The sequence below is a fragment of the Temnothorax nylanderi genome, unplaced genomic scaffold, assembly GCF_030848795.1.
Source record: "Temnothorax nylanderi isolate EJ_2023f unplaced genomic scaffold, tnyl_v1.0 TNYL_tig0425_pilon, whole genome shotgun sequence".
Classification (NCBI taxonomy): Eukaryota; Metazoa; Arthropoda; class Insecta; order Hymenoptera; family Formicidae; genus Temnothorax; species Temnothorax nylanderi.
Genome location: NW_027249487.1, coordinates 60,644 through 76,893, shown reverse-complemented (window position 1 = coordinate 76,893; position 16,250 = coordinate 60,644). Strand labels below are relative to the sequence as shown.

Genomic DNA, 16,250 nt, shown 5'->3' with positions numbered 1-16,250 from the left:
AATGAAAAAACTACACTGGATTCGTGTTCAGCATGCATTACTCTTTATAATCACGTACCTCGAGATTTGGAGAGCAAACATTATTGCAGATATTACAAAATTTCCACGCGCAGAAAATTTCACTTTCACCTTCCGAAAACACGTTTGCCCTCGTAAAAATCATAACACGGCAGGTAACCTGCCGAAACTCCGTTGGTCACATGGGTACTATAAGCAGCGTTTACAATGTTAATAGCGAGTTCGCACAATATACAGGTTCCGAGATATTTGATTTGGCGGTTCAACCCCGTTGGCGGTTTAGCCCCGGTCTCCCCTATATATTTGATTAATTGTTTACTTAGATATCTATGATTCTTGCGCGATATGCTAATACATTTTTTTCTATGCAAGATTTCAATGCAGTAGAAACTAGTTAACTGAGAAAAAGAGTCTATAAATGATTCGTAACTCGTGCAATTGCGCTCAACTGGAAACGTTTGGCAGTTATGAAATGTTAATATTTAATATTGTTGTTAAACATAATATAGAAATATTTTTCTAGGAAATGTATACAAGTAAGGTTACAATTATTAAATCGCTCACAGTGCTCACGTACATAACTTTGTCGCGCGCTGCGATAAACTCAATTTATTATAATTTATTATAATTTTTTAACAAAGCGAAAATATAGCGCAATGAACATCGTTACGTAATAATCATTCGTAATTCATTTTCGTGTATATAATATGTAGCTGACTGCAATCTTTGACTCTATTCAAATTTTGTACAACACTTCATTTAGCATTGTATTAATCATTAAGTAGCTTTGAGTACATTTAGTAGCTTTTGTATATTCGTCAGTTTAATCCTTGAAGTTATTAAGACTTGCATGAATTTTTACCGCAAGTTCTCTTACATCTTTTATACGCCTTCTGTAAAATATATAAAAATATATCATAACTGAATTAACTCGCATATCTTGGTCTGTCTTTTTTTTCTCCATTGCTTAACTTCTATTCGCCTCCCGACTTGACGTATACGCTACTATACTCGTCCAAGACGTTATTCGCGACATTTACAAGCTCTCTGTCTTTCTCTTCAATCGCTCTAAAAAAAATGTGTCGTCTTGAAGTGATTAATCTCCCTAAAGGATTTAAAAGTTACGCTTTGCGAAGACATAAGATATACGTTAGCTGGAAAATCGATTCACAGCGGGATTAGAAAAAGACGGAATGTTATGCGGTCGGTTCTTCAACAGTATAACGGCTAGGTTTCGCGACTAGGTTAATCTAGAGTTCCTCTAGTAAGAGTGTTGTGTATTAAACTAATGAATATGTACTGAGAACCCGCCATAAGAGTGGGAGCGCCCCCCCACTCTCTTGCTTTGCAGTGAGTCCTCTGCCTGCCTGTGTTAATGGCACCACGCGTGCCTGTGTGCAGAATAAAGTACAAAATTTGTGCGTACCTGAGCTTCAGTCTATTACCTATCCCACGCCAATACATTACAACTGGTGTCAGAAGTGATAACATTCACACCTCAAGAGGGATACGAATATACTCGCCGTAAAATCAGTTATCAAATCTTCGATTGCTACGTGAATCGAGAACCGGAATTCCAAGATGGAGGTTCCCCCAGAATTATTACAGGCGCTTACAAGCATGATGGTTAGCGCCATCCAGTCGTCCGCGACACAAGCTACGGCGAATGCAGGTACCACAGGCAGAACACCCGCGACATTGCAGTCGCCAAAGCCGCCGTCGCTCACGGTAAACGAATACCGATCGTCGGAAGGATCCTTAGTTGAGGATTATTTCAAGAGATTTGATTGGGCTCTCCAATTAAGTAAGATACCGGAAGAGCAGCACGCGAATTACGCTCGCGTATATATGGGCGCAGAACTTAACAATGCACTCAAGTTCTTAATCAGCCCGCGGCTACCAGAGGACTTAACCTACGATGAATTACGTACGATACTCATCAGGCATTTCGACCGCCCAAAGAATAAATACGTAGAGAGTATTAAATTTCGTCTCATTGTGCAACAAAAGGGTGAAACTATCGCTGCTTTCGCACTGCGCCTCAGACAGGGCTCTGCACATTGCCAATACGACGAATTCCTTGACAGGATGCTTATTGAGCAATTTCTACATGGACTCTCAACACGTGAGATATGCGACGAGATTATCGCTAAGAAGCCATCCACCTTCGCGGAAGCGTACGAGATCGCGAATACCCTCGAAGCCACGCGCAACGTCAGTAACGAGGTTAAAGTTGCCGGAATAGGAACCGCATCCGAAGCCGTGCACAAGCTGGGATATGCGCCATCGCAATTCAAGCGACAGAAGAAGGGCACACAGCAGAAATCTCAACCACATGAGCGTAACGAGCAAAAGAATCCGCGTTTCAAACGGAGTTCCGAGAAGAAGGAGCGTACCTGCGCAAGCTGCGGTGGACCGCACGCACGTGACAAGTGTAGGTTTCGCGAGGCTATATGTCATAATTGTGGCAAGAAAGGACACATCGTCAAAATTTGTAAATCACCGAAGCAAATTCAAGCCCCTGCAGAAACAATGGATCAGGTTGCAACTGACACACAACCGGCGTCACGGGTCGACACTGTGCAACGTTTGGACAAACTCAGTGAAACTGACAGATATGATATTTCATCTAAGCGCACGCTCACGGTAAACATCGATGGTCGAAATTTAGAAATGGAGTTAGATACGGGTGCGCCCTGCGGTATTGTGAGTAAGGAAACTTTGCTTTCAATTAAACCCAATTGCAAGTTGTTCAAAACTGATAGACGTTTTGCTAGTTATACAGGGCATCAAATTAATTGCATCGGACGTACACCCATGACAGTTACGTTAGGCATGACTACTCGAAAACTCGATCTTTATGTCGTTGACGGTAATTTTGATTCACTATTTGGCAGAGAATGGATCTCCCAATTTACTCACGAGATAAAGTTTCACGAACTTTTTGACGCGCCGGATAGCATTCATACGATAATTACGGAGACACCTAACCTCCTCGAAGAGCAGAAGACTCGTCTAGATCAATTCTTAATGAATTATCAAGATTTATTTAGCACGGTAGCGGGCAAGCTGACAGGACCGCCAGTCTCAGTCCACTTCAAACCAGGAGCAACACCCGTTTTCGCCCGTGCACGAGAAGTCCCTCTAGCATTACGTGATGCTTACGCCAAGGAGATTGACGCTAAAATAGCTTCAGGATTCTACGAAAGAGTAGAACATTCGGAATGGGCTTCTACAACACATATAGTTATGAAGAAAAACGGTAAATTAAGAATTACAGGTAATTACAAGCCTACGTTAAATCCACGCATTGTCATTAATGAACACCCTATCCCTAAGGCAGAGCACTTGTTTAACCGAATGAAGGGTGCAAAGCTTTTCTGTCATTTAGATATTACGGACGCTTACACGCACCTTCCAGTTGACGCAGAGTTTAGTCATGCATTAACACTGAACACTCCAACACACGGACTAATTCGTCCAAAACGGGCAGTATATGGAGCATCCAATATCCCGGCAAACCGTGACAAATGCGTCTTTGCTACTCCATCGGTGGAATTTTTAGGCCATAAAATCAACGCTCAAGGAGTGCACAAGTCTGATAAGCACATCAAAGCGATTAGGGATGCACCTAAGCCATCCACGCAAGCAGAACTTCAATTATTTCTGGGAAAAGCAACATATTACGGGTCTTTTATTCCGGACCTGTCCAGCAGGAGTCGTCCACTACGGGACATGCTAAACAGACATCTTTTTCAATGGACAAGAGCAGCGGAGGAAGCATATATAGACATCAAGAATGCGTTGATATCGCCTCAGGTTTTGATGCCTTACGACCCGCAATTGCCACTGGTACTGGCTACAGATGCCAGCAAAACAGGTTTGGGAGCTGTATTATCTCACCGGCTTAATAATGGTTTCGAGCGTCCTATCGCTTATGCAAGCCGCACGATGACGCCTACGGAGCAACGTTATCCACAAATTGACAAGGAAGCACTTGCCATAGTATGGGCTATCAAGAAATTTTTCTACTACGTATACGCTCGCCACTTCACACTGATAACGGACCACAAGCCTCTCACGCAGATTCTTCATCCGGAGAAGTCCCTTCCTGTATTATGTATTAGCAGAATGGCGAACTATGCGGATTATCTTTCCCATTTTGACTTCGATGTTATATATAAGCCTACGAAAGCCAACATAAATGCTGATTATTGTTCCAGAATGCCTTTACCTTCAACAACAGATACAATTCACAAATTGTCTGTCCGGGAAGAGGAAGAGATACAGCACGGTGATGGATTCGACCATTTTGTTACGCACCAGATCAAGCAGTTACCGGTGCGAGCGGAGCACATCGCAAGTGAAACACGTAAGGATCCACACTTAAGCAAGATAATCCAGATCTTGGAGACAGGCCAATGCCTTACTCGCTTCGGATACAAAGCCCCAGAGATGAACTACACACTATCGAGAGACTGTTTACTCTTGGAACATCGAGTCATCATACCGCCATCATTGCGACCAGCCATTCTCGCCGATCTGCATGCAGCGCACATAGGCATCGTCAAGATGAAGGGCCTAGCTCGCTCTTTTGTCTTTTGGCCAGGCATAGATGTTGATATCGAGGATGTCGCCAAAGCATGCTCAGAATGTGGAAAGCATGCGCATGCACCGCCGAAATATCGCGAGCACCACTGGGAATATCCTAAAGGACCTTGGGAGCGGATTCATATCGACTACGCGGGTCCAGTCGCAGGCATGATGATACTCATTGTTGTGGACGCCTTTAGCAAATGGTTAGAAGTCAAAGTTACGAGTTCCACTACATCAACAGCAACAATCGGAATCTTGGACGAACTGTTTGCAACTTACGGCGTTCCAATCACTGTAGTCTCAGATAATGGCACACAGTTTACGTCAGCGGAATTCAAAGAATTTCTACGAGTAAGTGGAGTCAAGTACCACAAATTTACGGCCCCGTACCACTCAGCGACGAACGGTCAAGCCGAGCGCTACGTACAGACGGTCAAAGACGCGCTTAAGACGATGGCAACTACCAAGGACACTCTGCAACGAAATCTTAATGAGTTCCTGCGGCAATATCGCAAAGCTCCGCATTCAACCACTGGACGACCACCTTCACAGTTGTTCCTAGGACAAAGCTTGCGTACCCGCCTCGACCTGGTGCGGCCCGATGTTAAGAAGCCCACAAGGGCAGTGAGGCCTGAGAGTCAAGTGGTCTTGCCTTTTAGAACGTTCCAAACCTCACAGACAGTATACTTTCTTTCAGGTAATCCCCGTATGGACAGGTGGATTCCCGGAGTTATCGCCGCCCGTCTAGGAGACCTCCATTACAAAATCGAGTTCGATGGTCGACGCTTCAAGAGGCATGTCGATCAGATTAGGAGTCGTCAAGAAGGTCTCAAAACTGCTAAACAGCTACAGCCTGCTCCACCAGCCGGCCGGAGTGCAACTACTCCAGAACGGTCACGGCGTATCCAATTTTACAAGAAAACGGGAGGGACACCAGCGCGCTCACCAGCCATTACACCAGTGCGCCCTCCTGCCGCTGCACCAGCGGTACCCCCGGTCAATGCTCCGCAAGGAGCAACCCCGCCTATGTCTACTCCTGCGCCGACACCACGTCGTTCCCAACGACAACGGCGACCAACACAGCGATATACACCAAGTTAAACTCATCATTTAAAGTCACTTAGAGTCCTAATGATTTCTCTCGTTTTTTTACTTTTCTTACTTTCTCTCATGTGGGGGAGGAAATGTTGTGTATTAAACTAATGAATATGTACTGAGAACCCGCCATAAGAGTGGGAGCGCCCCCCCACTCTCTTGCTTTGCAGTGAGTCCTCTGCCTGCCTGTGTTAATGGCACCACGCGTGCCTGTGTGCAGAATAAAGTACAAAATTTGTGCGTACCTGAGCTTCAGTCTATTACCTATCCCACGCCAATACATTACAAAGAGTTAGGACACCCCGGTCTGACTCCTGATTGGTTCCGCCATTAATGGGGAAGACGTTAGTGGAAGTGAGACAAAGCTATAAGTGGGAGTGAGACAAAGACCCATGAAAAGTACGAGTGGGGAGATTGTCTCTCTCGATCGTTCGCATAATTCCCCATTAATGGCGGACGGTGTCCTAACTCTTACTAGAGGAACTCTAGGTTAATCCACTTGCATATCGGTCATTGCGATCTCGCTCTTGTACATACTTGACTCATCGTCATGAGACTAGCTCCATTGTTCGCGAAGATACTTTTCTCTTGTTCTCTCTTCTGCTACCCTAAGGCGCGCGCGCGTATGTGTGTGTGTGTGTGTGTGTGTGTGTGTGTGTGTGTGTGTGGGGTGTGTGTGTGTGTGTGTGTGTGTGTGTGTGTGTGTGTGTGTGTGTGTGTGTGTGTGTGTGTGTGTGTGTGTGTGTGTGTGTGTGTGTGTGTGTGTGTGTGTGTGTGTGTGTGTGTCAAACGTTTTACCTATTATTAACAACTTCAGACACATTACATTTTTATTTTTAAGTAGTAATTTTTTTCTGTGGTATACATATGTATAGCATTAACAAGGTGTACAACTAAAAAGGTTACAGATTATTATTTTTAAAAAACTAAGCAAAATATTAAATTGTTGTTTTCTTTAGAAATAATAGTCCGTAACACCTTTAGCTTCACACCTTGTACATACTGTTTATAAGATTATAAGATATATTGTTTATAAGATTAAGATGCGTAACACTACAAAAAGGCGTGATATCCGTACAAAATTACCTTTTTAAAAAAAAGGCAAAAAAAGGCGCCAAGACATATACACGCATAGTAGTGTATATGTATTATGTTGTTACCTTGAAAAAAACAAAGTGGTAGTATTATACCTCCAAATAGCTTTACCCTGTACATACTGTTTATAAAATGCGTAATACTACAAAAAGGCGTGATATCCGTACAAAATTACCTTTCTTAAAAAAAAGGTAAAGAAAGGCGCCAAGTACACGTATAGTAGTGTATATGTTGTTACCTCGAAAAAAAAGAAAGTGGTAGTATTATACCTCGAAAAAACCTAAGTAACAAGTGGTAGACGTACTCTTTGTATCTCGAAAAATCTCGAAAAAATCTAAGCAGTAGTATCTTTATTTCCAAAAAATTATAACCCAAGTGATACACATCACAAAATTATGTTACCTTATCAAAGAAGAGTCGTGCTTCAAGTGATCTATTACAATTACAAAAAAGAAATGATATCTCTTTAAATTACAACGCCAATTACAGAGAGAACATATATATTGCCTCAAAAAATAATTGTTGCACTACTTTGAAAAATCTTTACATGGCGTCAATTAGAAAAAGAATGTATGATAACAATTTTATAAGATTAAAAAATTTTATTTAAATTTAACAAGGGAATACAAGATATTTAAATACAAAGTTTACATGTGTATTTTTTAGTGGTCACAAAGAATTACAGAGAAACAGTACAAAATAAAAATATTTTATTAAAATATTTAATCCAACGAGGGAATACAAGGTATTTAAATACAAAGTTTATATATGTATTTTTCAATAGAATAAAAGATTTAATCACAAAGAATTACAGAGATAGTACAAAATAAAAATATTTTATTAAAATACATAAATTTTTCTTGTAAAAAAAACTTGGCGCTGCTAGACCTCGAAATTTTAAATAAATAAGGATAACAATAAATAAAAATAATTCATAGAAGAATGCGACGGGAGTAACAAAATGATTATCAGCGTGGTGTGTATGTGCGAGCGAGTGATATGGGTGTGCGTGACGACGGCGAATAATGCGGCTTATAATTAAGTATAGGATAAGTTTATTTATTTATTTAAAATTTCCAGGTCTAGCAGCGCCAAGTTTTTTTTACAAGAAAAATTTATGTATTTTAATAAAATATTTTTATTTTGTACTATCTCTGTAATTCTTTGTGATTAAATCTTTTATTCTATTGAAAAATACATATATAAACTTTGTATTTAAATACCTTGTATTCCCTCGTTGGATTAAATATTTTAATAAAATATTTTTATTTTGTACTGTTCCTCTGTAATTCTTTGTGACCACTAAAAAATACACATGTAAACTTTGTATTTAAATATCTTGTATTCCCTTGTTAAATTTAAATAAAATTTTTTAATCTTATAAAATTGTTATCATACATTCTTTTTCTAATTAGGAATGTTCAGTGTAAAACTCGGGGCAGATGGCGCCATGGCGTTCTGTCCTGTCATGGCGGAGTCACTAACACTAACTCAATATACATGTGTGTGTTGGTGTATCTGTGAGCACATCCGTGAGATATAAGGTCTGTTTTCTGTACACTAGTTCTGTACTAGAGTGCACTAGTTCAGCAGTGCAGCAACAGAAAACAGACCTTATATCTCACGGATGTGCTCACAGATACACCAACACACACATGTATATTGAGTTAGTGTTAGTGACGCCGCCATGACAGGACAGAACGCCATGGCGCCATCTGCCCCGAGTTTTACACTGAACATTCCTAATTGACGCCATGTAAAGATTTTTCAAAGTAGTGCAACAATTATTTTTTGAGGCAATATATATGTTCTCTCTGTAATTGGCGTTGTAATTTAAAGAGATATCATTTCTTTTTTGTAATTGTAATAGATCACTTGAAGCACGACTCTTCTTTGATAAGGTAACATAATTTTGTGATGTGTATCACTTGGGTTATAATTTTTTGGAAATAAAGATACTACTGCTTAGATTTTTTCGAGATTTTTCGAGATACAAAGAGCACGTCTACCACTTGTTACTTAGGTTTTTTCGAGGTATATATATATATATATATCCCAGGTAGCAAAGTGACGTCAATAAGACGTCATCTTTGCTACTTGGGTTATATATATATATTATAGATAGAAGATATATAATTATACATAAACTATTAATTGTATAATCCAATTGTAATTTTAATATTTTATATACAATTATTACATTTATATATGATTATACATATGTGGGTAATTTTGTCTTATTTCCCCAAATTTTACTTCTTTATAAGAGGACAATGTAAAATTAACCTTTATTTTGTTACCTAAAAATACTTACTAAAAAAACCTAAAAATAGTTAATTTTTTTTATTCTTCGTACTATTTTTCTTATTATATATGACATTTATTTAAATTTATAATATACATATCTTTTTGATATTTATTATATATAACTTTATATGTTTTTATAGTATGTTGCTGAAGTTTGGGGCGTTCTTGGAGTGAAAATTTAAAATCTGCTCATACAGATTGTTAAAAAAAGGTGGTACGAAATTTTAGGAGTATGTAGAACTCGTGAAAACATATGTAGGTTGATTGGTTACCACAAGATGAACAAACTTTAGTGGCGCTAAGAGAAGCCGTTTTTATTTTTCAAAGATCAGGCGTGGAAATAAAAACCGTCTACACATCCGCGGTACTCTCCGAGCTCCATCGATTGCTGGCAGCAGCGAAGAAAGAAATTTTAACCTGCTGTAAAGCTGCAATTAAGAATTCACAAAGAGATTGTCACAAAGAAATGTCGAAAAAAAATACTTCTGTGCTTGAATAAGGAGCTACGTGTAATATACATTTGTATATGTATTGTAAAAAGCGCCGCGGCAAGAGTCTTGTAAATGCAAAGTTTTATCATTTATTAATTATACTGGTTCACTGTGCGTTATCTTCTTCTTCTTCTTCTTCTTCTTTATTGGCCTGTGAGCTATACAGCTCTAAAATGGCCAGGACGAATCACTCGTCAGGGTAGCCATACGGCGTGTCGGAGCATACTCGTTAGCCACGAATGGCGCTCTCGCAAGATAGGTTGACGCGCGAGTCCGCAGACCCGCGCGCTCCCACCACTCGGTGGGCGCGCCCAGAAGCGCGGCACTGCAGTCCCCACTCCGTAGGGAATTCAGGGTTGAAGATCCATTGCGTTGCATGCGGCCATAAGGAGGCGTGCGAGTTGTTGTGATGGATTTTTTAGGAGCGGGAAAATGTCTTTAGATAGGAGAGGAGAGGTCTCCTCTATATATTTAATCAAATAACCAGCTTTATCTGAATATATCGCACAATTGAAGATAACGTGGTTTATGTCTTGTACTGGGTTGCCACAGGGGCAGGCTCCAGAGGCAATGATATTTTTCCTAGCTAAGCTATAATTAAGGTTGTAATGCCCACTACGCAGTCTATCTATGAGTACAATTTCGTTACGCCTAAAGGGTTTCTTATTAAACCAGGGACGATCGTCATCCGTATGGTAGTTATTATAGAAGAATGTGCCCTTAAATGAGCCTCGACAACGAAAGAACTCTTTAACTTGTCTACGAATACTAGCTTTGGATACAGTATAAAAATCACAATGGGAGATTTTGAAATCAGGAGTGTAACCTTTCCTTGAGGCTGTCTTGTCTGCTATCTCGTTACCGGCAATACCCCGGTGGGCCGGAATCCACGCTAGCTGAAGATCTACTCCTTTGTTTGACAGTTGATAAATTTTTTCCCTTATCCAAGGGATGACGTAGTTTTGTTGGTTCGCTTTGTTGGAGCATACGTTCTCCAGTACGCTTTTAGAGTCTGAGAAGATTACAATTTTCTTCCTGTTCCTTTGTCCAGCAGTGATCAATGCTTGTAGAATGGCCCAGGCTTCCGCCGTAAAAATTGTAGTTTGCATTGGTAATTTGTGCAGAATTTGAATTGCCAGCTCAGGCGAGAAAACACCTGCACCGACGAATCCCGAGTCATCTTTAGAGCCGTCGGTATAGAAGGAAATTGCGTCCTGTCTTAATTTTTGAGTCATTTCTAAAAAGAGAGAATTAACATTGCTGATGCTGGGATCAAACTGGAGAGAGATATAGCGGATGATGTGAACCGTGGACTTGTAACTGTGATTAAACACCGGCAGAGATACTGTCTGATGCATCTTGCTAGTTTCCCCGATGATGGTGCGGAAATATCTAAATGTTGGGATGTACTTACAGGCTTTTTCACAATTACTTGGAGATCTCGTGATCGAAATTAGCTCATCTAGACTGTAAGTAACCGGGCTGAATTCTTGCGCAATGTTTTTGAGAACCAGCTTTGATGTCAGATATTTGTATCTGAATTGTAGAGGGGGTTCCTTGGCCTCATCAAGCAAAACGTTGATCGGCGTAGATTGTCTATAGCCGAAAGCGGTTCTAATAGCTTTATACTGGATACGCTGGAGCTTCACGAAAACAGTGATGTTACCCGATAACTGGAAGATCTGACACCCATAATCAATGTTGCTGCGGATAAGACCCTTATAGATCATCATCAATTGCTGAGGGTGAGCGCCCCACCAAACTCCGGCCAAGGCAGTCATAACGTTAAGTGCCTTTCTACACTTGCCAATAACGTAGGTGATATGAGGTTTGCCGCTGAGTGCACGGTCAACAAAGTTTCCCAAAAATTTGACAACTTCATGGTATTGGATCGGATTACCGTTGATGGTGATGTCTGGGATAATGGAAGGCATGAGTCTTTTCCGTGTAAAGATCACTGCTTGTGATTTAGAAGGCGAAAGAGTCAATCCTTTGTTTGAGAGAAAGTTTGTGATTCTCTCGATGGACTCGTTGATAGATATTGTACAGCTTTGTTAAGATCTTTGCTGGTAGAGTAGACTACGATGTCATCCGCGTACAGAAGAATTTTGCAGTCGGCATTGATTAGGCGGGTAATATCCTTGATATATATATTAAAGAGGGTCGGACTGAGAATGGAACCTTGAGGGGTTCCTTTTCTAGCGAAGAAAGGGCCGAACTTAGCCCCGTTTTGTATATAGAATATGAATCTGTTGCCAATTAAATTGTGGATAAATTTTCGGAAAAAAGCCGGGATTCTCTCTCCAATATTAGCAAGGTCATCGATTAAAATGTGCGGTAACACGTTGTCAAATGCGCCATTTATGTCCAAGAATGCCGCTGCTGTATAGGCACTCTTCAGGAAACCAGCTTTGATATCATTGGTCAGTGCGACCACGCTGTCAAGGCAGGATTTGGCATTTCTAAATCCGAGCTGAGAGTCAGAGAGCAAATCTTCATGTTCGAGATACCATCTCAAGCGGTTGTACATGCACTTCTCCATAATCTTTAGCACGCAAGAGATAAGCGAGATAGGCCTAACCCCTCTGCCACCAGGCTTGGGAATGAAGATAACAAGCGACGTACTCCAATCATCTGGGAAACTCCCATCATATAAAAAACCATTAAAAATGTCTCGCAACTTTTCCCATACAAATTCCGGAAGAGAGACGAGGAGATTGTAATCCAACTGGTCCAAACTTGGCGCCGACTTCATCTTAACTGATTTCAGCCCTGGCGGAAAAATTTCTATGAATAACTACAAAATTTGACTAAAAATAGAAATTTGTACATTTCTGTTGAAATATTTAATTTTTTGTAGAAATAATTATTTTTTTGTAGAAATATCTACGAAATAGTACCATAAATTACAATGTTCTCAAATCAAGAAATTATTGCAAGTAGTATTTCATGAAAAACTATAATTTAATAAAAAATAGTACAGAGATCTACAAATTTTAAAAATTTAAGAAGAAACAAAATCTTAAAAAATTAAAACATCTGTTTACTTGTAGAATACTACAATTATTTATAAATGACTATAGAAATCTACCACAATTTACGTATCGTAAAACTGTGCAACTTAGAATCCAATTCAGTTTTTAGTTTCTCATAAAATACTACAATTTTGTACGAATAGTAACAAATACCGATTTGTTTGTACAGCTCAAAAATGTATTACAATTATGGCTAATTAAAATTTGTATTTTTTAGTTAAATGTTACAAGTTTTTACACAAATCTTCCAAAATTTATGTATTATTAATAACTCCTTAATTTGCAGAAATTAAAATACTTATGTTTTTATTTTCGTATAGTTTGCTGTAAGACCCAATAGAAAAATACACAAATGTACAATTTTTTACCTTATTAAATTTCTGACTCGTGAATGATTGTAATTTCGCATATAATACTACAAGGTCCTATAAAAAACAACAAAATTCTTAGCCTTTTACGAATCGTGAATCCATGAAAATCTACATGTATTCGCTTTTTTAGATTTTTATAAGATACTACAATTTTCCACGGAAAGGTTGAAAGTTTGGTTGAAGGTCTGTTAATTTCCATGTAAACTTGTAGTATCTTATAAACATCTACAAAAAGCAAATTTATGTAGATTTTCATGAATTCACGAGTTGTAAAAGGCTTAAGGATTTTGTCGTTTTCTGTAGGATCTTGTAGTATTGTATGCAAAATTACAACCATTCACGAATCAGAAATATATATAGGTAAAAAATTGTACATTTATGTATTTTTCTATTGGACTTTCAACAGACTACACAAAAATAAAAACATAAGTATTTTGACTTTCTGCGAATTAAGAAGTTATTAATATAATAGATGAATTTTGGACGATTTGTGTAAAAACTTGTAACATTTAACTAAAAATTACAAATTTTAATTAGTCATAATTGTAATAGATTTTTGAGCTGTACAAACAAATCGGTATTTGTTACTATTCGTACAAAATTGTAGTATTTTATGAGAAACTAAAAACTGGATTAGATTCTAATTTGCATAGTTTTACGATATGTAAATTGTGGTAGATTTCTATAGTCATTTATAAATAATTGTAGTATTCTACAAGAGTAAGCAGATGTTTTAATTTTTTAAGATTTTATTGATTCTCAAATTTTTAATAGTAGTAGTTTGACATAGTTTTGTCCCGTAATTTATAGATCAAGTTGTAGCAATATAACTCTAAAAATTTTGTCTAAAATTAAGAGACTATGGCCGTTATTCATAGTCGGATCTTATTTCAAGACCGTCTTAAGTTATATCTTAAGACGCTAATACGGCTATGCGATTGGTTCATGACATTTTAAAATTGAACATGACTATCTGCATACTATATGGTGATAGTTTCTTAATTTTAGACAAAATTTTTAGAGTTTTGAACACAAGTAACTTAGAAAGAAGCAACTTGATGCCAAAACAATTTGATTAAAATCGGCTGATTTTTTATGTCAAATTCGATGTCGATAAGTCATCGATTCGATATCGAATCGATGACCGACATCAATTTTGTAAGAAATATATATATAATAAACCGACTTTATTAAGAACTAACACCTTCCGTACGTCTGCTAACAATAAGTGTAACATATATAGACAATACGAAACGTCTTCATCAATCAATGTTGTAGCACAGTGCGGAAGGTGACTGACTCAAGAGCCAGGGGTTTCAGGTTCAAATCCAGCGGTGGTAAACAAATTTTCTAAGTACAATATAAATTTATTTAATTAAGCTTGCACGTAATCAAGATTTTCAGCAATAAAATAATGTTCAACGAGAGAAGTAAATTTTATTTTTTATTTTGTTTGTAGTATATCCAAAAAGTTGTAGTTATTCATAAAAAATTTGTAAAATTATTTCCACCAGGGTAGTATTTCCTTGTAGTCTACTGTACTCAAATAGACATAGAAATGTGTAGAATATCAGTATTAGTTGTAGTTTGACGTAGTTTCACCGAAAAATTTATAGATCAAGATCCAATAAAAAAATACATAAATTTACAAAAGTGTTCCAATTCTAGCATTTTTATGTAGAATTCTGTAACACTTCTTAAATTTATGTAGATTTTAATAGATTCTGGCAATTATATTTTATAGTTTTTTGTAGCACACTTTTATTTTTTTTTAAATTTTGTAGAAATATTTCCGCCAGGGAGGGCCGTGTAAATTTCCTCCATAGAGATCGGGTTGTCAAGCCATTGTGCTAATTTGGCTTTGCCACTGTCTTCCTCACGTAGCGTCTCCAATGGTGGATCCTCTCAGGGGAACAGGACGGAGGGCATAGCTTATTCACGGCTTCCTGTATGAGTTTTTCGTCTTCAGATGCATCAGAGTTGGAACGTGTGGCCTGGTTCTGATTCTTGAAAGCTTTGACGAATCTCCAAACCTGTTGAATAGGAGTCTTAGCGTCAAACGTGGCACACAACTCCTTCCAACCTCGCGCTTTCTCCCTTTTGAGAGTACGTCTCGTTACAGCGATTGAGCGTTGATAGTTAAGAAGGTTCTCCAGCGTGTAGCTTTCTTTAAATTTTTTTGCAGCGGTTCTGCGGTTATTAACGGCCGCTTCACACGTTTCATTCCACCATGGAGCGGGAAACTTTTTGGGTTTGGCAGCATAACTGGTTGGAGATCGGCTTTTCTTGTTGAGAGCAGCTGTGACGCAATCCTTGATAATTGAGATCAGTTGTGAGGAGGCCTCCACAGCGTTAGAGGCATCTATTTCCTTTATTTTATGTTCTTCTTTGTTGAGGAGGGAAACGAATCTTTCAAGCGAGTCTTTATCATATTTTAATTTGTGTGAGAATTTAAGCTTAGGAACCAAAGGACTGTCGATCCGAATGATTATCGGGATGTGGTCACTGCCTTTAAGATCACCATCCCTATCGTGGTCGTAGATACATCTAATGGCCAAATCCGCAGAGACCAATGTAAGGTCAATGACTGAATGAACGTTATTATAAATGTTGTGATACGTCGGAATTCCATCATTTAAAATAACTATATCATGATCCTCAATGGCTGAGGCGACAATTTCTCCGGCTGCATCAGTTCTTCTGTCGTGCCAGTCAGGATGGTGGGCGTTGAAATCACCCACAAGTATGGCGTATTTATAGCGACAAGCGAACTCAAACAGATCATTGAAAAAGGATTCCGGGGTATCTTGACCCGTGTGCCGGTATAAATTACAGACAAATAGCTCCTGTTCCAGGAAGGGAATAGTAATTGCATTAAATTCCACGGAAGGATGTGAAAGGTTTGACAAGTCACAAATTTTAAAAGTGTAGCAGTTTTGGACGAGAGTACAAATACCTCTGGAGCCAACAACGTCCGCATCGAGGCGGACGCTGCTGAAGCCTTTAATATTTACATATTTATCGGAGGTTAGAAGGGATTCTTGAAGGCAAACGATATCGTAGTCCTGAACAATTATTCTAATTTCTGGCAATTTACCATTAATTCCTCTGCAGTTCCACTGCAGGATATTTGTGGGTCCTAGAATGCGTTGGTCTCGCTTATTGCCCGCGAAGGTTACTAGTCGAATTCACATTGCCATTACCGGGAGTCAGAAAATTAGTTGGGGCAGGAGAAATCCTTG

The 16,250-nt window shown here is 38.8% G+C and overlaps 2 protein-coding genes across 2 annotated transcripts; both read right to left on the bottom strand.

Moving 5' to 3' along the window:
- Window positions 1-9,952: 9,952 nt before the first annotated feature.
- On the bottom strand, window positions 9,953-11,536 carry LOC139782560 (uncharacterized). Its single transcript, XM_071721578.1, has one exon. It carries the CDS (start codon window positions 11,534-11,536, stop codon window positions 9,953-9,955), a length of 1,584 nt encoding a protein of 527 aa, XP_071577679.1.
- Window positions 11,537-14,858: 3,322 nt separating this feature from the next.
- Window positions 14,859-15,988, bottom strand: LOC139782559 (uncharacterized). Its single transcript, XM_071721577.1, has 2 exons — window positions 15,965-15,988; window positions 14,859-15,854 (listed from the first exon to the last, which is right to left on the bottom strand). The coding sequence occupies exons 1-2, from the start codon at window positions 15,986-15,988 to the stop codon at window positions 14,859-14,861; spliced, it is 1,020 nt and encodes a 339-aa protein (XP_071577678.1).
- Between the last annotated feature and the right edge of the window lie 262 nt (window positions 15,989-16,250).